The sequence below is a fragment of the Dysidea avara genome, chromosome 4, assembly GCF_963678975.1.
Source record: "Dysidea avara chromosome 4, odDysAvar1.4, whole genome shotgun sequence".
NCBI lineage: Eukaryota > Metazoa > Porifera > Demospongiae > Dictyoceratida > Dysideidae > Dysidea > Dysidea avara.
Genome location: NC_089275.1, coordinates 16,021,835 through 16,044,863, shown reverse-complemented (window position 1 = coordinate 16,044,863; position 23,029 = coordinate 16,021,835). Strand labels below are relative to the sequence as shown.

Below are 23,029 nucleotides of genomic sequence, written 5' to 3'. Positions count from 1 at the left end.
AGTATGCCAAAGGTGCAGAGACGTAAATACGTACGCGGCGTCCGTATGAACTATGTCACACGTGATACATGCACTAACAGTCTAATTTTATTTCGAGTTGCATTGACGTCACAACATAATAAATGGCAGCGATAGATAGTGGGCTTTGTACAGAGGCAGGCAGGGGCGGATCCAGGAACTGTCAAGAGGAGGGGCACAAACAAGTTCCATTAAACGAGGAGAGTAGCTATATAGCTAGCTACAATCATAGCTACAATCTGTTACAGTAGATGTATACACATAACAGCAAATAATCACCTCTCAGTAGTGTTCACTGTTGAATTTTACTGTTACAAAAACTATTACCGTACGCAAGGAAATTTAGACGTCAAAAAAATTTGACGAATTCAGACTTCAGCAGATTTGACGAATAAAATGTTGACGAAAATGAAGAAATTGTAGGCAAAATCTGTACTTTTAAGGGCGCTTATAAACATTTGACGAATTAAACCGATTCGTCAAATTCGTCAAAATTTTCTTGCGTACGGTACTGGGTTGAACACCTGCCAAACGATAATTGGGGCGAGCCTGAGCGAGCCCCACACTAGCGAGTCGCCCACGTAACTTTCGTCTCAGCGACCATGCCCAAAAAACTACAGAAGAAATCGGAAAGAGACCCTGAAATAAACGGACTTACCGTGAAATAAACGGCGTAAATCACAGCACTTCCATATATGTTTGGTTAGGCCAGGCCAAATTAATTCACAGTTTATCGTCACCGCCCGCATGGGTTTTTAGGAATAGAGCAATAATTTCATAATTCATTATTTCTCACGTGATAATCATTGCTTACGCTTCTGAACTCGTTTTTGTATATTAAAACATGGTGTGTGCAACACACGTGACGATTATTCCCAGCCTGGACTCGTTAGTACATTCAATAAATGGATTTCTAAAGAGAGATTGTATAAACGAATAGCTAAGTATTAACAGTGACGTAATCAAATAAGCTCTGCAATCATTGTTAAAGTAGCTAGCAACTGTGTGAAGCTACTTTTTAAATGTTTTTCCATGTTAAAAAAATTATGAAATATGAAAAATGACCTCCCGCCCGCATGACTTTTTCAAATATCCCGGACGATAAACTGTCAATCAAATTGGCCTGGCCTTAAGTTAAGTACATATAGGTAGTAATAAGTATATAGTTAGGTAATAAGTAGTAGTATGTTGTAGTTTTCAGTATGTACGTGTGGTATAGCATTTTCAACACGTAAAAAAAATAAAAAAATATATGTTCGTCTCATCGACCATGCCACGGAGAAATATACGATGTAGATTACAGCACTTCCATATATGTTCGTCTCATCGACCACGTCACGGAGAAATATACGACGTAGATTACAGCACTTCCATATATGTTCGTCTCATCGACCATGTCACGGAGAAATATACGACGTAGATTACAGCACTTCCATATATGTTCGTCTCATCGACCATGTCACGGAGAAATATACGACGTAGATTACAGCACTTTCATATATGTTCGTCTCATCGACCATGTCACGGAGAAATATACGACGTAGATTACAGCACTTCCATATATGTTCGTCTCATCGACCATGTCACGGAGAAATATACGACGTAGATTACAGCACTTTCATATATGTTCGTCTCATCGACCATGTCACGGAGAAATATACGACGTAGATTACAGCACTTCCATATATGTTCGTCTCATCGACCATGTCACGGAGAAATATACGACGTAGATTACAGCACTTCCATATATGTTCGTCTCATCGACCATGTCACGGAGAAATATACGACGTAGATTACAGCACTTTCATATATGTTCGTCTCATCGACCATGTCACGGAGAAATATACGACGTAGATTACAGCACTTCCATATATGTTCGTCTCATCGGCCATGTCACGGAGAAATATACGACGTAGATTACAGCACTTCCATATATGTTCGTCTCATCGACCATGTCACGGAGAAATATACGAAGTAGATTACAGCACTTCCATATATGTTCGTCTCATCGACCATGTCACGGAGAAATATACGACGTAGATTACAGCGTATGAAACACGTGTATCAGCGCGTGAATATGAAAATCACCTAAGGTTGGCTAAATGAATGCAGAAGAACGGCTTAGAAGAAGGAGACAGCTGTACAGATTGAGAAGGGACCGAGAAACACCAGAAGAAGCTGAAGAAAGACGAAGGAGAAACAGAGAATACTCCAGGACAAGATATGCTCGGCAAAGGGACACAATCTTGCAGCAGAGAAGGCAGAATTAGTATGTAAAATAATGAATCAGTCACACAACAATAACATTGATTTATCTACATAATAATTTTGTTTGCTTGCTTATGCTTTACGTTGTGTTATCAGATTTGTATATGACCACTATTGCTGCTATGCATACTCCCATTAAATATGTTCAGGCTCGCCCCACGATGCTGTTTGCATCTGTCTAGTTGTTTTTAGAGGCGCTTACTATGCACGAGACACTTCGAGTTTGGAGGGAGGAGCCTTTCAAACTATATTTATAAAAAGGATTTAATGTGTCAGTAATTCAGCAGTAAACTGACTGGCTTTACCAGCATATCAGCTCTACCACTAATGTTGGACTTGTAACTAACATGGGTACCTGTCCTATGGCTAAGCCTTATGCCAGTGGCTAAAAAAACCTTGTTTTACAAACCTGAGAGGGGGGGTAGTTAATAATGGCTGTGTGCATTGTTCAAATTTATTAGCATTAACATCATTGTAGCCATTTATTGGCCGCCACCTTTGATTTCACAACTTTTTTCATCCAGGCTTTTTAAGGCCGCACCACATTTTCACAGCTTGGCTGTTTTTGTGTGGATATTATAAACACTTTGTGTTTGAATTACATATTTTGTATTTTGTGTTCTATATTGTCATGATTGTTGTGTAGCAAAATGTCAGTTAAGGGGATGATTGAAGCGATTTCAGAGGAGTGTGAGAGCATATTATCTAGAAACATAATTGCGGCAAGGAAGCATTTTGAGATAAGTGACTGAGACCTGGAACTAAGAAATAGCAAACAAACTTACAGCGATGCACAAGCCAATTCTTTAGATCAAACTATTGCTTTGTAAGATCAGATTTTAAGACAATTATTTATATCAATAGTTGACTGTGAAAATGACCATAACTTTAAGTTGCAATTTTAGTGGACCACAAGTAAAGTGGAAAATGTTTTTAAAATGGCAATCTCAAGACTGGATCTTGAGGTATTTTTAGTCTAATACCATACCTGTATCACTGCCCATACAAAAGTCTCAATAGTAGCAGTGAAATTTATCCCGTATTTCACTGGTAGCAGTGAAAAAGTTGTAATTGCAATTTCATTGGCTAGAATTTATGTTAACAATGTAGCGCCAATTAGTGTTGACGCGTGTTTAGTACATAGTGACAAATTGCGTACATAGCAACACTAATCTCAAAATAGTAATATGCATGGGAAAACATTTGGTATGGTACAGTGTATCACACAAATTGCCTATGTATAATCTGCTCAACTAATTTTGAGCTCCAGAGGTGGAGGAGACACCTTTATTTAAGGGGCCATGGCCTAGCTGGTTTTTTTTTGTTTGTTTGTTTTTGTGCCGACTTGATAAGACAGCTGACAAGTGAGTTGACACACTAAGCTTGTCAGTATGCAAGAATAACCGGAAAATAATGGAAGAATCCAGAATAATGGAATGTTTAGAGCTGACAGTAACCAGATACGATGCGGGCAGTGTACGGGAAACAGGAAATTTTTTTGGAGTGGCCTAACTACCTGCTGATAACTGACAATAGCTCCTTCCACTAACTATATCTCCTTATTTATAACTACATCTACACTGCCCCCCTGAAGAATACTGTGACTGCTCTAATAGAGTATCTCGATCTTGACTGCTCTATTAGAGTATCTCGAATTATTGATGCTATTGAGCTAGGCTCTCAATGTCAGCTATTAGGAGGCTAAGCCCCCCATAATCTTTTTGACAGGGGCTACAGCCCCATTGCCCCCCCTTATCCGCCACCCCTGTTGGGCTCTCTATAGCTACATAGCCATATAAAGAGAACAATATGAAATTCATTGAATGTAAGGCTATGATGCTTAAAAAGTGTTACACAATGCAACTGTCACATATAAAAGGGAACACACACCTGCCCAGACTTAACTGCCCTATAGTTACATTATAGTTTGTACTGAAGTGAATAGTAGCTACCATCCGTAATGCTGAAACAATGTCTTGTATGCACAGGCTACATATAGCTATTTGGGAACAGTTATAGTGACAGTGCTGGTGACTTTAAGCTTATCAAAAGTGCCAAACACTAAAAAGTGTCAATGTTTTGAAAGAGAATGAGAGAAAAGGCTGACATGAAAGATTACACATGCACAGTGAGAGAACTCATAACAGAAAAAAAACGTAGCCGAAATAACATTGTGGTCTTAAAAAAATTTATTACAAGTACAAAAGCACTAAAAAATATTGGTGTTTGCTGCCCGGCCTTTGGTACAGCTGCAGGGCTTGCCCTGGTTAGATTTTTCTTGCACCATTTACAACTAACCAAAACTCATTTACAACTAGCTTTTTGGCTACAACTAGCAAACCTTTTTAGCCCCTGTAGCTAAGTCTGGTTTCAACTAGTGAGATTATTTCACATCACCACATAAGGCTATTCCAAGTGGTATCCCCTGTTTCCTCCAGCCCTAGATGAATTAAAATTTTGATGAGGGCAGGAGGGTTTAGCTATTATGACATTATTTTTTACGTAAAGGTTTAACATGGTCAAATTTTACTTTTAGCTAAAGAAAATTTTTCATCAATTAGCCCCACACTTGCAGGTGAGTCACCCAAGTGATATATTAATTGTAACATGGGTACTTGTGATTAGCCTAAAATATATGCGTGTGCACTCGGGCCGGTGACCCTCGTGCTGGTGTGTGTAAATCACTTGTGCCCATAGTGCTGTGGTGTTTGCATGCTTGTGTGCTTCATACTGTACAAGTGCAAAGCATTCTGCATGTGTTCTAAAAGTCCAGTTTTCACAATCAAGGTCACTGTAATCACAGGGAAAATCTTATGAAACATAGTTTAACATACATATAAAACAATCTTTCTTTTCTGCATGTTGAAAAAATCTTTTCTAGTAAAAAGTGAGCCACAAATCAAAGCAGCTCTTATCTTAGTTTTATTTTGCCACGTGAAAGTGTAATCACTGTACTCCTTCACAAATGCAGGAGACCTGTTACTAATGGTTCCAGATTCCAGAAATGAATTGTTATAAGGTGGTCCTTAGGACCAGGAATCAATAATTATAATATTTTCTTGAGCATAGCATATTTCACAAGGCAGGTTCAAGAATGATAAATAAATCAGAATAACTATGCATGTGCTGTGCTTAAAAGTCTCCTAGATCAAGTATCAATAATTATATAGTGAAGAGAAAGCCCCAATCATAAACATCAGCAAAAAGTTGTAACAGCTTCTCTCTAATCCCTGTAAATGTGCAAAATACCAATATTTTTACAGTTTGTATGTATTCCTTAAAATCTATGGAAAAATGCTAAGCCTACATACAGTATTATGTAAACTAACAAAGTTGACGTGACAAACAGCTATAAACTGCAAAAAAATTTATTTAATAAAAACATTATACAGTATTCACCAGGAATGAGAGTCAGTTTTCCACATTAGAACTGCCTATATTATCAAAGGGTGAGTGCCTCCAACTTGCCTAGACAGAGACTATCAACGTAAATTCTGAAGAGTATACAGTATTGCAGAGCGTGTTCATTGAATCTATAATTACACAAAAAAACTATGGATGATATCTGCAATGATGAAATTTGATGTCACAAAATTGCCATGTTATTGCAGGGGCTTCAGAGACTTTGGTACACAGTATTCGAAATGAATGTTGTCTGTAGTTTATTACACATGGAATCAGGAGATAATAAAAGTAAGAAGTAGTACACATACAATAATGGTGCAAAACGTGCTTCAACAAGGAAAGCAGACCGAAAATTTTAAATTCAGATACAGATAGGCTTATTTATAATAATACAGTTTGCCTCACCTTTGCCCTTTTTCGAATTTATAAATGTTATCATAGGGAAACACAATCTCACCTAATATCTCTTGGTACAAAGTCTACACACTATAGCTAGCACAGTCATTTGTTTTGTGATGTCAGAAAATGTCATTGTGGATATCTAGCACAGCAGCTAAATTTTAGGCAAAATGAAACTAAGTAATTATAGCAACAGACCATACAAATTTTTCTCCATTAGCAGTACCACCTGATGGATGTCACTTTGACAGTTACAAATAAAACCAATGATAACTATATAGGTGAATGAATTAGTAACACTCTACAGTCTACACACATACAGATTTGATCACACAAAAGCTTACTCAATAGTGCATACCACACTACCAACTACTACTGACGTCCACTATCATCATTATCATCATCACTATAATTATACAGTATTCCTGTCTGTAAGTTAACACAATGCGATATATACTACTGTATAAACTATAACTTGACAAAATGTTCCTGTTCCTTCTGCTTTATCTCTAATGGAGAACCATAAAATATGTAGATCACATCACATGATATCACTACCCTCATCTAGCTCACGAGAGCTAGGATACTCTGCTTTCACTTGTACTACTTGGGTGTTGACCGATCAGATCATTTAGATTATCCCGAGATGGTAGTCCTGTACCATAATGTAATGACTTGCTACTACTGGCTGGACTCAAAATTAATGCTGATGTGGAACAGTATTGTTGTCCTGTCTGTACAGCTGGGTGGTACTATAAAGTAGGAAACACTATATTGCATACCAAAGATTTGACATGGAAAAAAGTTTAGTATATTAAATTTGCAAAAAATTGACCATGTGCCCCATCATTGTAAAAAGTTGAATTGGCTGTTTGTTCCATCACTAGTCAAATATCGTTCATTGTGTTCCATGAGCCAAATCTACATTAGACAAAATAACTTGCTAGATCCTCCAATTTCGTTTGGAAAAAAAAAACATGACTATAATACTAGATGTTCATCACAATTTGTTCCACCAGTATTATGTCATTTAAATTCCACCAAAAAACTTTTTCGACATGCTGTTGCACAGTGGGGGAACGGATTACCTGATGACATCTTTTTATCATCAAACCTTCTGGCTGCTGTTTGTGACTTCTTGTTGTGTAGTGAATAGTTACCTGTATTTTTATTTGTGTAATATAGTTGTTTTTGTATGCGTCATCTTGTCTACTTGTCACTGTACTTTTTATGTGTAACCCTGTATGTGTGTAATGCTCCGGTAAGGAAGAATGGCTATGCCGATTACTGTGAGGTTAAATTAAAAATCAAATCAATCAATCGAATCAATTAATGTTCAACCAGGTCTCATTATGCTTGCAGTGGGTGCTGGACTTCATTGTCCCTAGTTGCACTCGGTATTCAGTATGCTTGATATTCAGTACACTCAATAAACTCGATATTCAGTAGACTGGGACTGACTTCCCTGAGATAGTCACTAATTGTGGAGGTAAATACTAAACTTGAACAACAGGAGCCAAACTGATGTTATTTTGCTAGAATTTAGTAAAGCTTTCGACAAGGTGCCCCATCATCTCCTTCTATTGAAACTAAAACAATATGGAATACAAGGAAGAGTATTAAGTTGGATCACTGATTTCCTGTGACCGTTCTCAACATGTTGTTTATGGAGGTTATTCCTCTGAGCCTGTAAGTGTTGTCAGCAGTGTTCCACAACGTAGTGTGATAGGGCCCTTACTTTTTTAATATACATTAATGATATAACACAACAGTTGTCATTTTCATGTCACCTCTTTGCAGACAATTGTGTCCTTTACAGACGGATAGATTCACCCAATGACATTAATTTGCTACAACAAGGCTTAATACAACTTGAAATGTGGGAAGAAAAATGGCAAATGAAATTTAACATTAGTAAATGTACAGTGTTAATCATTACTCTAAAACAACACCCACTGATATCTGAGTACTTTTGCATGGACACAAACTTTCTGCAGTCACTGAAGCTAAATATTTTGGAGTTGTAGTCGATTCTAAGCTTTCTTTTAAACACCACATTGATGCCACTTGTCAAAAGGCAAACCACACTCACTTTTATTTGTTGAAATCTGAAATCCTGCCATAAACAAGTGAAACTGCATGGATGCTTACAACAAACTTTATCAAACCAATCTTTAATTATGCTGCCACAGTTTGGACACCACACTCACAATGTCATATCAACAAACTTGAAGCTATTCAAAACCGAGCAACACACTTTATTGTCTCAGGTTACAGAACAAGTAGAGTATCAGGTATCAAACATTTCTTAAATATGAAATCAGCAGTACAATGCCAACATGAAGACTAATGTTTTTTTAATCTTACATGGACTTGCTGAACTAGAAATGCCAATTATATTACACCTGCCATTAGTACTACACATGGAAATAATATCAAATTTGTCCAGCCACCAGTTCAAGTTGATCTTTATAAATTCAGTTTCTTCCCCCAATCAATTCACTTGTGGGAACAAGTTACAAATTGACAGTACCATTACCTTCAATGACTTCAGATCTCTAATTATTATATAGATATTGTACTATACTCATATATTTTGAGTTTTACAATTAACAAATATAAATAAATAAATAGTTGGTGGGGTGGGAAGCTATTGTCAGCAGGCTGGGACCTTTTTTTGGCCTCGCCTTACCAAACCAGACAATGTAATGCAAATTCATTTTGACCCCCCTTTCCAGAAGTCTCGATCTGCCCCTGCCTCTTTGCCTCCAGTGTTCGTCCTCCAGTGCATGCCTAACTGATAGCTAAAGCAGGGATTAAAAATCAACAGGAATTTACATAAGCACCTTGAAAGTTATAGCTAAGTAATTCAATATGTTTCCACCTGAATACACAGATAAAGAATGCCATAACAGACGGATAATGAGCAGGTCTCCAGCTAACAACTTGTGATGTATATATAGCTAGCAGAACAACCACACATTTAGCCAATTATAGCTACACCTATAGCTATACTTGTGAATAAAGCACAATATTCTTTCCTTCCATGGTTTACTTCGAAATATGCATGCCATTGGATAGTGTTTAATTACACTAGTTGCTATCTAACAAACTCCCAACCATCAACATTATTGTTGACCGTCTCGTCAGCCCTGCATATCTAAACCAATGCCGTGTATTTTATTTTTTATTATTACTGGGCAGGCAGTGTTTACTGATTATGCCCAGGGGTGGGGGGAATTACAAGGGGGAAAATATATACAATTGGCTATTTACAAATGATTAGTTAGCTACAAATGTTATCTAGAAATAATTTCTTATCAGTCATTTCAATTAATGAGGTCGATAATGAGTTCTAATCAATGATAGTTCTTGGGAAGTAGCTGTTTCGATATGCTGTGTTGTTCGCGCTTGGGTGGATCAAATGAAGTGGGTGGTGGTGGCAAGTGTGTCTAGTTGTCCTCAAAAAAAAGTTACGGTATATTTACTACACTAGCTTTGTATGCAATATCATGAAATTAGCAATCTTATGGAGTTCTCTTAGAGTGGCCCAATTTAAAGATTCTTTCATAGTAGTTACACTACTATAATTATGTGCTACAGTTGTTACATACCATCTTACACGTCTCCTTTACATTTTTCTAATGAGTTGATATGTACTTGCTGGTAAGGGTCCCAAACAACAGACATGTATTCTAAAATAGGATGAAAATTGTAAAACATGCAGATTCTTTGACTATTGAGACTCTCCTTTTTATTCTAAGGGGGTTAAGTCAGATGTTATGAAAGTTTGCAGATATGACCTGAGTTTTCCTGCCCCTATAGTTTAAGTTTGTTTCGAAGGATAGCTTTCTTCTGATCCAGAGATTCTACAGAAATCTTGAGAAGCCTGTCTCAACTTTCTTTCCAACTCTGACTGCATTAGTAATATTAACAGAAGTATCCAACACATCTGAAAGTATTGAGTGAGTAATGTCAATATCTTCTTTTTTCTTGCATTAGGATCAGAGGACTTAGACTCAGGTACATTATACTTTGCTGACACCTTTCCCTTTCCTTCTGTTCTGTAGCCAAGGATGAAGTGACATTTACAATTGTAGTGGTAAGATCAGGGACCTTTGTAGAAATTGCTTCAATTGCTTTACAATTGCTATCCAGCCTTGTACCAAACTCTTGAATCACTTTGCTCAACTTGGTTTCAACCGCCATAGCATTGCTTGGTAATGATTAAATTGTTTCGCTATGGTTTTCAAGCTTATAGACCCAACTTCTTGTACAATTTCATCAGGTTTTGCCTCTACCTTTTCAAGCCTTGAGTTAAGCTCATTATGACTGTAAACAGCTTTTACAGATTCAAAAAATCATTTGCTTAAATCGTGATTGGCAAGAGTTTAGCTTACAGAGGTAATCTATACTATCAACAACTTGAAGTAAGTGATACTATAGTAGTTGATATTTATCCACACTAATTCAGTCACATTCAGCATGCACCCACACACCACAAAGGTCACACTGCACAGTCTCACCTTGTTTTCCAGTTTCTGTGCATTACTTCATACAATGACCATAAATATCACCTGAATGGTGAATCAGATGAATCAGGCCTTTTCTCAGTCTTCACTCCCCGCGCGGGTGCCATCTGTAAAGACGCTGCAACAGTTGTCTTGAGTGATTGTGAAGTCTCCATTGCACTAAACAGTACAAAAAGCAATACGAAACAGACGTATTTAACTGCAATACCGGCCACTGACGGTACAACGACTTCGGCGTATGTTTCGCGGCTCCAGAGACAAACGCGAGATAAATTCTCCGTAATTCACACCGGTGGGTTAGAAAATCACTGGTAAGTTGGGCATAGATAGTATATTCTACGTACCGTAGAATACACTATCTATGAGTTGGGTAAGTTAAGAATACGAGTAAAAAAGCCAAGCTGCAAACCACAATCGATTTTTTTGCATATATATAGCCGGCCGCGCGCGGTGTTGCAATTGCATGCGTACGTTTAACAGAAAATTAGCTGCATACATGCACTACAGCTGCAGTATAAAGACAGTTAGCTATAGCAGTTATTACTTGTAAAGCCTGGGTAGCTGCTTCCCTCGCATTGCAGAGCTCGCTTCAGAGTTATAACATGGCTTCCTCGTTCGAGTTTAGCAGCCTTGGAGGATCTGGAGTCCCCAATCTTTATGAACTCTTAGGGGTTGATATAAATGCCACCGAAGGAGATATCCGAAAATCTTACCTTGCTAAAGCTCGTCTCATGCATCCAGATAAAAATCATGGGCTTCAAAAGTCAGATGAAATGATGAAGTACTTAAACAAAGCTCGGGAAGTTTTGTTTGATCCAGAGAAGAGGGTTAAATATGATGAATATTTAGCTGATGATGATTCAACTGGTGTACCAGCCAAGGACTTGATGTGAGTTAGCTGTATAAATTTCACTGTAGTGCGAGCTTTACTGCTTCCCCTATAAGATACTGTATAGCTGTATAAGTTCTAAATTTTAATTACGTGTCTATACAAACTGTATAGCTACTTAGATAATAGTTTTCACCCTCCTAAATGACTAATTGGATGTATGTGCCTATGTGGTTATTATGTCATGTTATGGCTCCATATTAAGTAATCATCATTGTGACATGCAATGACAATACATATATGTACCATATAAGTATGTGCATGAATTTAATAGTACATATCTTTTGACCACACAGTCAGGTGACTAGCATGAGCATGCAAGTGCATGTTTATACCTTTCAAGGAATGTGTGGGAAAATATGTAAATTATACTTATAAGGTAATGGTTTCTCTCCCTTACCATATGATATTGAAGCCATTCAATAGTTGCATAATCAATGTGTTTCTTGGAAATTATTATTATATTACACTTTGTGACAGTATATATATATATTATATAGTTATACAACGGCCACGAGTGTTCTGCCTGATATAAACGCACAAGCCTGAGGGCCGTTAGGCCCGAAGGCAAGTGCGTTTATACAGGCAGAGCATGAGTGCATGTTGTATAACTGTTATGTACCACTCACCTAATAGGTGGGGGAGAGTCTCACAAGACAGCTGTAACACTTATTAAGGCCAGGTTTCTAACATCGACTGTGGGTAACCAAGCCGGACGTTGCGATGACGTTCCCCTGCAGTACTGCAGCCATCTGAGATATTGTAAGCTAGTACGCTATGGGCTATATCACTTACCTGCATTCGCTGTTCGACTCTCATCATGTAGTGCTCAGCATGCCAGTGTGCCATATAGACTAGACTAATCGCCATAGTGATTCTCTTGGGCAAAACAAAGCAGCTAAATAGACGGTTTAAGTAAACAAAACCTAACTACTAAACGATACTAGTCTAATTCTTACTATTCACACTGGCTAAACTCAAATCTCATGGCATGACAAAAGTAGTTCCCACAATCAAACGTAAAGGTTAGTATTATTTAGAATATATTTGTTTTATTGAGTCATTGTCGAAGTGGACTACAGTTTAATCTGGGCTAAGATGTCACCAGACTAGTAAGGTGTATAAGTACGTTTATATATATATATGTAGACTAGAGTTGTGGCCACCCGCATTGGCTTTTTCGATCGCCACTGGCTGCTTGTAAACATTATCCCTCCCAAAAACACCTTTGCTGTAAAAAAAGGCGCGTCCAAGAAACTACAAGTATCTGTAACCCAATGTAAAACAGATAAGCTGCAGAAAAACACTCTATGAAATTAATGGGTAACTGAAAGAGCTGATATCTAGAGCGGCCAAGAATCAATAATGTTACTATGATTACCAAAGAATACCTTGGCTGTAGAACAGGTAAATAAAAGTAATTGGCAACCAAAACAGCTGATATCTGAAGTGGACAAGAATAAAAGTTAAGTTGATACAACTTACTACAATTATAAACCTGCAACATTGAATCCTAATCATTCAACTGTGTTCTATACATTCACCTTTATAGGCACTTTTATGTATTCATTTTCTATATGCTTCAATTTATCACATCCAGCTAGCTGTACATGTGTGCTTGCAATATAAACAAACAATACTACTGAGACGATAAAGATGATTACACTGCATTGTTACCAAAATTAATTTAACTAAAAATTTACAATTGGTTTCTACTTGGCCATCTTTTTATTTTATAATAGAAAATGAATGCCTATACCGTAAATGCTTTCTTGGCCAGATTTTGATATCATGTCTTTTGGTTGTAGTTAATCCATGAACTTGTACTTGTGCATTCTTGGCCTCGCCTTCTTTTACAGCTGGGCTGTTTTTGGTACAGGATTTGATATACGCATCTGATTGGCTAAAATTTTTGATAGTGTTTAGTTATTTTACCAGTTAGGCATGTCCGACTTGACAACTAGCGGTACCATAGTAACTAATACATGTTACCTAGCAACAATATTGTTGCCTAGCAACCGTTGCTAGGTAACCACTACTGATTGTAAAATGATTTTGACAACATAGCAACGGTTGCTAAACAACCACCAAAAGCATGTAACTAGGTCAGGTTCACATTTTGTTGCCTAGCAACAGTTTATATGGATTGTTGGACCTATTTTCAAGAAGACTGCAGGCTGCAACACATGTGCATACTCCTTGAGCATGCTAATCACAAAGAATTACTTACCAGTAGTAATAACGGTGTAAAAATATTAGAAATTGCTGTTACTGCTTCCAAGTGGGAGACGAGATGTTGTATTAACATATTGTACTACCGATATCATGGTATTCGAAATATATACCAAAACATATACATATTTAGGAAAGGGTACCATAGTGCAAGGTGAAGCCTAGTTTGTATATCTTTTGGTATATATTTCGAATACCATGATATCTGTAGTATAACATATACATATATATATATATATATATATATATATATATATATATATATATATATTAATACAACATCAATATCGTGTCCTGTACAAAAACTCCAATAGTAGCTTGTGGTATATTTTTGATATACTACAGCAAACTAGCCAATAGAATTAGTATATCACTTGTACAGTTGATATACGCATCTGATTGGCTAAATTTTTTAAACAGTGTTTGGTTGTTTTACCAGTTAGGCATGTCCGACTTGACAACTACTGTTACCATAGTAACCAATACATGTTACCTAGCAACAACATAATTACCTAGCAACGGTTGCTAAGCAACCACTAAAAAGCATGTAATTATGTCAGGTTTAAATTTGGTTGCCTAGCAACAGTTGCTATGAATTGTTGGACCAATTTTCAAGAAGATTACAGGCTGCAACACATGTGCATACTCCTTCAGCATGCTAATCACAAAGAATTACTTACCAGTACTAACAATGGTATAAAAACAGTAGAAATTGCTGTTACTACTTCCAAGCAGGAGATGAGATGTTGTATTAACATATTATACTACAGATACATATTATATATATATATATATTGTACAGTATACAATATATATATATATATTGTACAGTATACAATATTATTGATTACTAGATAAGGTATATCATGCTTACTAAAGTGTTACCCAATCCCATACCCTATAACTACCAACTTTACCATAACATGTGTACTTCACAGAAACTTACCAGGTGGAACCAGATTATCTGATTCTGTCATACAGCTTTCACTGTGGGAAACTGAAGTGCATAGTAGTAAATTCTGCAATCTATCACAAGATCTTCAAAAGAAATTGAATGAATTTACTGCTGTGTATGCCTCAGGATACAAGCCTATGCCACGGCATTCAAAACATGCATCACCATTGTGTGAAACTGCTCCTTTTCAAAAATTATTAGATGAAAGTGTTTTGCAGATATCTACACCACGAGAAAAGCCAATGACACAAGTGAGTTCAAGTTTGAGCTTTTTTTCTTTTTCTAAAAGCATAAGGCCAATGGATAAAATGAAAACCAATCTAGACATAGATTGGCTTGATTTTGCATACAAAAGTTCTATTGACAGTGAGTCTCTGAATTGTGATGCATGCTATGTTTACGACACCATAAGCGAGTTGGTTAACAGGATGCACACATCTGAAACTGCAGTGAAAATTACTTCAGGGAATGGTAAAGTTGCTATAATTGACTTTTCTGGTGCATCTGTAGCTGATCTAAATTTCCTCATGCAACTATTCACGGGGTGTTCCAAGGAAGAGGCTGAGCATTATACTTCTGATAGCATGCTACAACATCTCTCAACATTTATTCCAATGGTTAACATTCAGGTTCCAAAGGTGGCTCACGCAAGCCAAGCAAGATGTACTTCTTGTAGCCGAATGTGTTCAGGTCACTGTGTAAATTGCAGCAATGCATTCTGTGCTAACTGCATCTTTAAAAAACGTTTATACCGGTTAAACTTACTTTCACTACAAAATATATGCAAATTTTGCTTTGAATCTCTTTACAAGCAAGATGGAGAGCTTTGGAAAGAACAAAGCTTGAGGTTTATAAATGCTGGAGATTTATCTTCACTAGTTGTAGCACATGGTTGTATGATAATGGCTTTGTGTGGTGGTGTAAATGGTAATGATCTGTTGTATGCTGTAGGAAAACGGCTATTGCAACAAAACTATTATGAAACTTCTTTGAAATTCCTAACAAGCTTTTTGTTTAGCTGCACAGATTCAGAAGCTATCAAGGCATACATGTCTATTGCTTCTGCATTAGAGAAACTTTCAGAGAGGCCACAGAAAGATTACGTAGATAAACTGTCTTGCTTGATGGCTGCAAATGATGTTTATGCAATAGCACAGAAAATTACAGAATCAGGTACTTCTACAATATCTGTACCCAGTCTGGCTAGGAATGCAGAGGTACTCTCTAAAAAGTTACACACCTTGTATAGTGATGAAAAAGAGAAGTGTGCTGCAGAGGCTACCACACAGTTAGATGCTGCATGGGCTGATAGAAACTTTTATAAAATGATATCCATTCTCACTACAACATTGGATAATAAACTTGGTTCTCACTTTGACGATTATGCAATGATAGGATTAGAGGCTTTCTTGTCAACAAAAAATATTAAACTCATGCGTACTGAGGACAGTGCAGCTATGTTATTCTTTCAAGGTGTAATGAAATTTTATAAAGGCGAGCAAGCAGGGTATCTTGATATTGAGCAAGCAGTTTTAAAAGGTTATCACTCAGAATGGATGAGGAAAGCTGCAATTGATGTTTTAATGACTAAACTGCTATACAACCTGGGCAATACCATGCCGCATGAAGCATTGTACACAGCTTTAAAAGAGCTTAATGCCAATGATTTGCTGTCTAAGGATAGTGAGTGTTTGGCTGCTTTAAAAATACAATATAGCGAACTTGTACCTCCATGCACTCGTCAATGGCCAGAATTGTGTGTCACAGGAGTAAATTCTAGAGCAACATTTAAATATGAACAAGCAGCAATAAGGATGTATCAGGAAAATAAATGGACACCAAAAGATGTTGCTTTGGCCTATATCGATTTTATACCTTCGCATGAGCACCCAGCTGAAATCTGTGCTTGCTTCTTACTGGCAGGGTTTTGGTTCTTTAAAGAACTGGAAGCAGCAGCTAAACAGCATCGAAGCACAAGGCTGTATCAAACACAGATGACTCTAAACCCTAAAATTTATGCCATTAAAAGAGCAGTGTTCTTTTGTGTTGGACTAGCATTCTGCTCTTCCCAAGAACATTTTCACCCTGGTATGCAATTGTATGTCTCACGAGTAGGCCTGCAAATCATACTTGGCACAAGGAATTATGCAGAAGCCTACTTGACTTCTCAAAACAGTGATCTGCTTTCACAAATGGTGAAGGTTGTCTTTCAAACTTCTAGGTTTTGTCCATTTTGGGATGTTCCCATTGTTATGGCATGTGAAGCACCATTGCTCCATATTATAACTGGGCAGCTGCACAGCACATTCACCCTAAGCCTTCAGTATGTTAAGCCTATGAAATGCATACCATTTGCTGAATCTGAACTAAAGTATCAATTGTATGAAAACAATTTACGCCATTTGTGCTCTTTGGAAGAAGCAGATGAAGTGCATTTACAAGCAATGGAAAGTTTATTGTCAGAAAAAGGTTGGTCAGTTGAAGATGTTTCATTTCTTATGAAATCCCCACTGTCCCCACGTTCAAAAGATGGATGGTTAATGCAACAGTCTAAATTAGGCGTCTCAATGGAATATTCTTCACTGGAAGGATTTGTCTTAGACTTGGATAATCCTACTGGGCCTACTTTGCAAATTTTAGCAGTACCAGCAGACTCAAGAAATGTAGGACTAATTTCAAAAAATGACGTATGGGAATTTCTTCAGTTACCACCAGGCCCACTGGTGTTCAGTCTTGACCCGCCTAATGAAGACCAGAGGTTTCATCCATTTCAGGCATTTAGATATGAGCCCAAAGAGCTAAAAGGTAGCACGCTTCTGCACACTATGTTCGAAGCAGATTATCTTCTTAAATCATTCAGTGTTGGCACAGAAGTGTCCGCCATTCCACCATTTAAGCAACGTCCATGCATTGACAGCCTCATAGCTAATTTACCACAGCATCTTCAGAAAGTCTTGAAGCCAATGTCTGAACGCGGACAGTCATGGTCACATATGCAGAGATTTTGGATACAAGCTGATGAGTTAATTTATGATGAAAGTGAACGGAATGGAAAGTTGACTATCAAAATGAAAAATCCAAATATGGTCATTCGTACTCATCCTTTAATGACTGATGTTGATGGCAAGCTGAAAGACACTTTAGAAAATGCTAACCCAGATAGTCCAGAATTCAAATTTGCTGCTGATTTGAGTGCTAATTATGAAGAAATTGGCAAGTATTTCCCAATTTTTGCAAGATTAAGAGAGATTTTTAAGCTTTTGTTCTTACATAATGTAATACAAAATACCCTAGAAGACTACAGAGACAAAGCAGAAGGTAAAGGTCTAACTGTTCCCAGAAGTGTCATAGAGAGAATTCAGAAAAAACAAAGGGAAGACAAATTGAGAAATATAAATGAGATACTGGCAAAAGTAAAAAGCCAGTATGATTCTTGCAGCAGTGCAAGATATTCTCACACCTCTGATGCAAGGTCAAAAATAATAAGCAATTTACTAGAAATATGTCGAGGTTATGGGTACCGCAGTACAATGGAAACAAAAGTTGATGGGTGGTTGAACAACAATTACCTAGCAGAAGCAGAGCTGATCAATTACATATGCGGTTGTTTAAGAAATGCCACTCAAAGAGATATTGATGCTTTACGTGATACAGCTCATCAAGCAGGGTACTATGGTTCAAGTGTTGATGACATGGTTAGAGGCATTGAACAAAAGCACAGACAGCAGGTGTCATCTGTATTATCAACCTTGAAAGGTCAATACCAGCAAATTGTATCTGGATACAATTCTCAGATTTCTAACGCAAAACCTCAAATTGCAAGAGATTTGACAGATATGTGTAAAGGAAATTACAGCACAATAGAAAGGCTTGTGCGTAACTGGCTGGATTCATACTCAGGACCAAGTGAACTGAGTAACTACATATGTGATTGTCTGCCTTGTATATCAGGTGATGAAATCAAAAGGATAATGCATGATCAAGTTAAAACAAAGTACCGTCTTTTTTCTACTTTTGTTAACAACTTGAAGGGGACTGATGTTCTACCAAGACCAGCATCCACCTGTAATTGGGTACCAGCTGCGCTGTTACAAAGAGAAGGCAACAATGGCTACTGCATGTGTTATGGTGGTGTGTTAATATGCCCAAAACCAATTCGAAAACCAGTAAATATACATCCTAGAAGTGCTACTTTTCCTGTTCCTCCACGACAAAGAGGCAATAACTACAGAAATCATTACAACCAGAATCCACCTACAAGAAGACCTAGACCAAATGCAAATCCAAGTGCACCCTTTGTCTCTACCAGAACTAATAGCAGTGGAATGATACAGTTTACATTTGGTACAATTTTTAAGGGATCACCAAGGAATGGCACACAAGTGAGTCGCCTTACTTTGCAAGATAACTTAACCACCCAACTACGATGGAATGCAATACAAAACCGAGTAAGTATTCAACACCCCTATCACCCTCAAAGACCAGTAAAACCACGAAATGATGTTAGAATTCAAGCTGCAGGAACCATCTTAAATTATAGATTTACCCAATCACAGCCAAGAAGGATACCAAACAATGTGAGGATTCCAAGCAATTCTAATCAAGGAAATGCTGGTGGTCAAAGAAATTCTGGTGGCCAAAGAAATTCTGGTGGCCAAAGAAATTCAGGAAATCAGAGAAATTCTGGGAATCAAGGAAACTCAGGAAGACAGGAAAATTCTGGAAGCCAAGGCAATCACAGATTCACAGCTGCAGGGGCAGCAGCAGGTTTTATGACTGGTTTTAAAATGGGGAGTTCTGCCAGTGATGGATCTGGAGGTAGATCAGGGGGTGGTGGTTCAGGTGGAGGAGGTGGTGACAGTAGCGATGATGATGGTGATGATGATCAGAAACGAATTCCATGGAAGCCAGGAACTTGGGTTACTGATAAAGGAGGCTCTTCCATGCAAACCCAGATCACTCGCCATTTGCAATACAGAGGTGTGGATTTTCTAGAGATGACATTTGATGGTAAAAGATGCTGGATTTCACTACATAAGAATGGATACAAATTTGATGTCTGGAAAGTCATTAAACAAGGCAACAACAACTTGGTGCTTGAATTAGATCATCAGCTTGATTTAAGGGGACAAAGATCTATTCCAAACCATCAAAAAAGTAAGTCAATGCATTTATGTAGTGACTGCCATTTAAATATTCGAATTAGTATTGGTATACATGTGCAGATGCATATTTTATTCAACGACATTTCAGTATTTAAACTACTTTTGATTCATTATTGTAGGGCACATTTCATTATTTGACGTGGAAAAAAGAATACAGAGTGGATGGTTTGGAAATCAACCACAAGGGCGCAGACGTCTAGATAGAAGAATTGCTAGAAGCACACTGGCAGAAAAAGCTAATTGTTCACTTAAAGATATTGAAGGACCTGGAATATACATTCTTGTCCACAAGAGTACAAACAAAGCCTATGTTGGTCAAAGTAAATCCATTGCAAACAGATTGTTACAGCATGTAACTACTGCTACTAGTGATAAAGATGCACCAGGTAAATTTGGAAATTTCTTGCGAGATAATGTAGATATTGATGAATGGGATGTAGTAATAAAATCTTGTCCAAAAGAACACCTTGACAAATTGGAATTTGAAGAATGGACCAGACTTCAACAAAAGCATGATTTATTAAATGTCAAAAGTCCACCAAGACCAAAATAGATCTAACTAACTTTTTTTTTACATGCATGTTATACACAATATTATATTTTACTTGATATTATTAATATACAATATTATACATACACACATGCACACTATATTTTAGTTGCATGCACTTGCACTTTTACTTTTAGTATAATATTGTTTATATTTTATTATTCTGAACTGACTTTTAGTAAGCAATTTCAATTATTTGCAACAGTCTTAAATACTCCTCTAATTAATCATATCACTATACTCTAATAGAACAGATGGATACTCTAATAGAAATTTAGCAATCACCGCAACATTACATCTTTAAATTTGACTCAGACTAATGCAACAGTAAGATATTTGCAGGCAATACACTGGCACAGAGACCCTCTACACAAGGTTTGTTTTGGAACCGCTTTTGGCAACTATATGCCTATCATCGGTTTGCATTCAACTGAGCCCTCATTTCTTCTTAATAACTCTTGTTGCATGGGCCAGTTGTCCCAAAAAAATATTTAGTAGCACTGTGAAACCCTTTAAATGCTGGAACTGTTTATAAAAAGTTGCTCTGATATGGACAAGAACAAGTGAGTTATGTGGCTTTAAAAATATTCCATACATTTAGTATAGGCCATTCAGACTTGCAAACATGTTTACAATATGAAAACATGCTTTTTCCATACAAAACGATTGGGAATGAACATATGTTCACCCACTTGATATTACTATATTTGGCGTGGCTCAGGTGAATGCGTACTGACTATAAAAGTTACCAACAATATTATGTAATCAAGTGAGTACCATAATTGGCAACATTTAGATTATTGACAAAGTTGGCAATGATCATCAGAAGTCACCAAATTTCCAACTCGAGGATTTCCACAGACTACTTCAATATTGTTGCTGATTTAAGCAAACTCTCCATTAATATCCAAATGTACATGTGGCATCTATTGACCTTGCCAATTTAGAAACATGAGCACACTTATATGCAGTGTTTATTCTAGGGTTTATCCTTTGGGGGGATCGGTACCTGAGAGGCTATATATAGTTGTCCATAATTTAAAACAGTTGAAATAGTTGTGAAACTGGTTAGTCATTTAAGGCTGTTTCATGAGTGCTGATTTTTGTGCGGATTGGGTGAAGCCAAATCCTATGGTTGGTAGAGCACGACACATAGTGATGACATAATTTTGTAATATCTAGGACAGCCATGTGCACCTCATGTACACAATTATTCTATTAGTAGTGCACTGCATTTGTTGAATCTGATGAATAAACAATTTGTGTGAGATCACTAAGATATAGTATTGACTATCATTGCATATATAATACCGACGGCATGGGTGGATGTCTTCCAAGAAACTTACAGGCTATTTCAAATTGAATATTAGGGTCTTTTCATGCTAATGGAATTTTTATAAACTCAGGCTTTCTGAGATTTAATCTGGCAGTATATTTGCTGGCTGAGAATATTTTACAAAATTACACTCTCTGAGAGGACATTTTGATAGTTAAGCATGCTATTTATGAGACTGGGTAAACTTGGACTCTTGTTGTATTAGAGCTGGGCGATATACCGGTAGGTACCATAGGAGAAGGTATTTTAATGATACCATTACTATACTGGATGAATTTAGAAAATACCACCATACCGTCTAGAGTTAGATGGCAACTGATTCGTAGCATCATCCTGATATTTCCTGCTGTTACCAATGTGAAGATACTTTACCAATGTAAAAAATAACCTTCTAATTGCACTAAAGTCATTTTAACATGTTTCATCAACCTTCTATCACCCTTTCCATAAGAAAGCTTCAGTTAATATTACTTTATTTCAAATATATAATCCATACTGTGGTATGTATTTGTACCGTGATATTTTCTATAATACCATATATACCAGCTTTGACAAATCTCATACCACCCAGCTCTATGTTTTATATGTAGTTATGTACCCTAGTAGACTTTTAAAAATTAAATGATCTGATACTGAATCTGAGAGCATTTTAAGAGTGCATATGCAATTTTTAACCTGGGAAAATTTTACATAATAAACACTCTTGAGATTGAACCTGAGAACATTTAAAAGTTTTGTGTGCCATAAGCTTAACCTAAGTGTAGTGTAGCACAATTTTACAATTTTAAGGGGTGAGTCTGAGATTTTAGGGGGGGGGAATTGCCCCCCTAACAACCCTTGCTTATATAGTATGCTATAGACCTTTCGATTGTGGGTTAAAGTTTCCACTATTGACAATAATTTATACAGAAGTACTGGCTTGCTTCACACTTCATCATATCTAACCCTCACCTACAGTAACTAACCCTACTAGCAAGTTTTCTAAGACTACTAGTAATTCTAACTGTGATAGTAAATTTCTAATCCTAATAGCAAGTTTTCTGACTTTAATTGCGAATTTCCTAAGTATGCGCTAATTGTCTAATCCTACTTGCAAACTTCCTAACTCTACTAGTAATTTCCTGAAACTACTAGCAATTTACTCTACTAGTGAACTACCTATGTGAATCCTACAAGTAAATTTGCTACGTAACTAATGTTCTTAATAAGTGGATTTCTAATACTACTACTACTGCAGATTTCCTAATTCAATGTGGGATATGATATCCACAATTGAATTT

General features: G+C 37.0%; 1 protein-coding gene across 1 annotated transcript; it reads left to right on the top strand.

Moving 5' to 3' along the window:
- Positions 1-11,186: 11,186 nt before the first annotated feature.
- On the top strand, positions 11,187-20,595 carry LOC136253278 (uncharacterized). The gene is made up of 3 exons (XM_066045916.1): positions 11,187-11,511; positions 14,682-19,855; positions 19,983-20,595. Exons 1-3 carry the CDS (start codon positions 11,225-11,227, stop codon positions 20,414-20,416), a joined length of 5,895 nt encoding a protein of 1,964 aa, XP_065901988.1. The 5' UTR covers positions 11,187-11,224; the 3' UTR covers positions 20,417-20,595.
- Positions 20,596-23,029: the final 2,434 nt, after the last annotated feature.

What these genes read in the sequence shown, in the direction of transcription:
- LOC136253278 (XM_066045916.1), top strand. Translation starts at nt 11,225, where the DNA reads ATGGCTTCCTCGTTCGAGTTTAGCAGCCTTGGAGGATCTGGAGTCCCC. An exon ending in GTACCAGCCAAGGACTTGAT is followed by an intron (nt 11,512 to 14,681) that starts GTGAGTTAGCTG and finishes TGTACTTCACAG; the next exon opens with AAACTTACCAGGTGGAACCA. An exon ending in TATTCCAAACCATCAAAAAA is followed by an intron (nt 19,856 to 19,982) that starts GTAAGTCAATGC and finishes TCATTATTGTAG; the next exon opens with GGCACATTTCATTATTTGAC.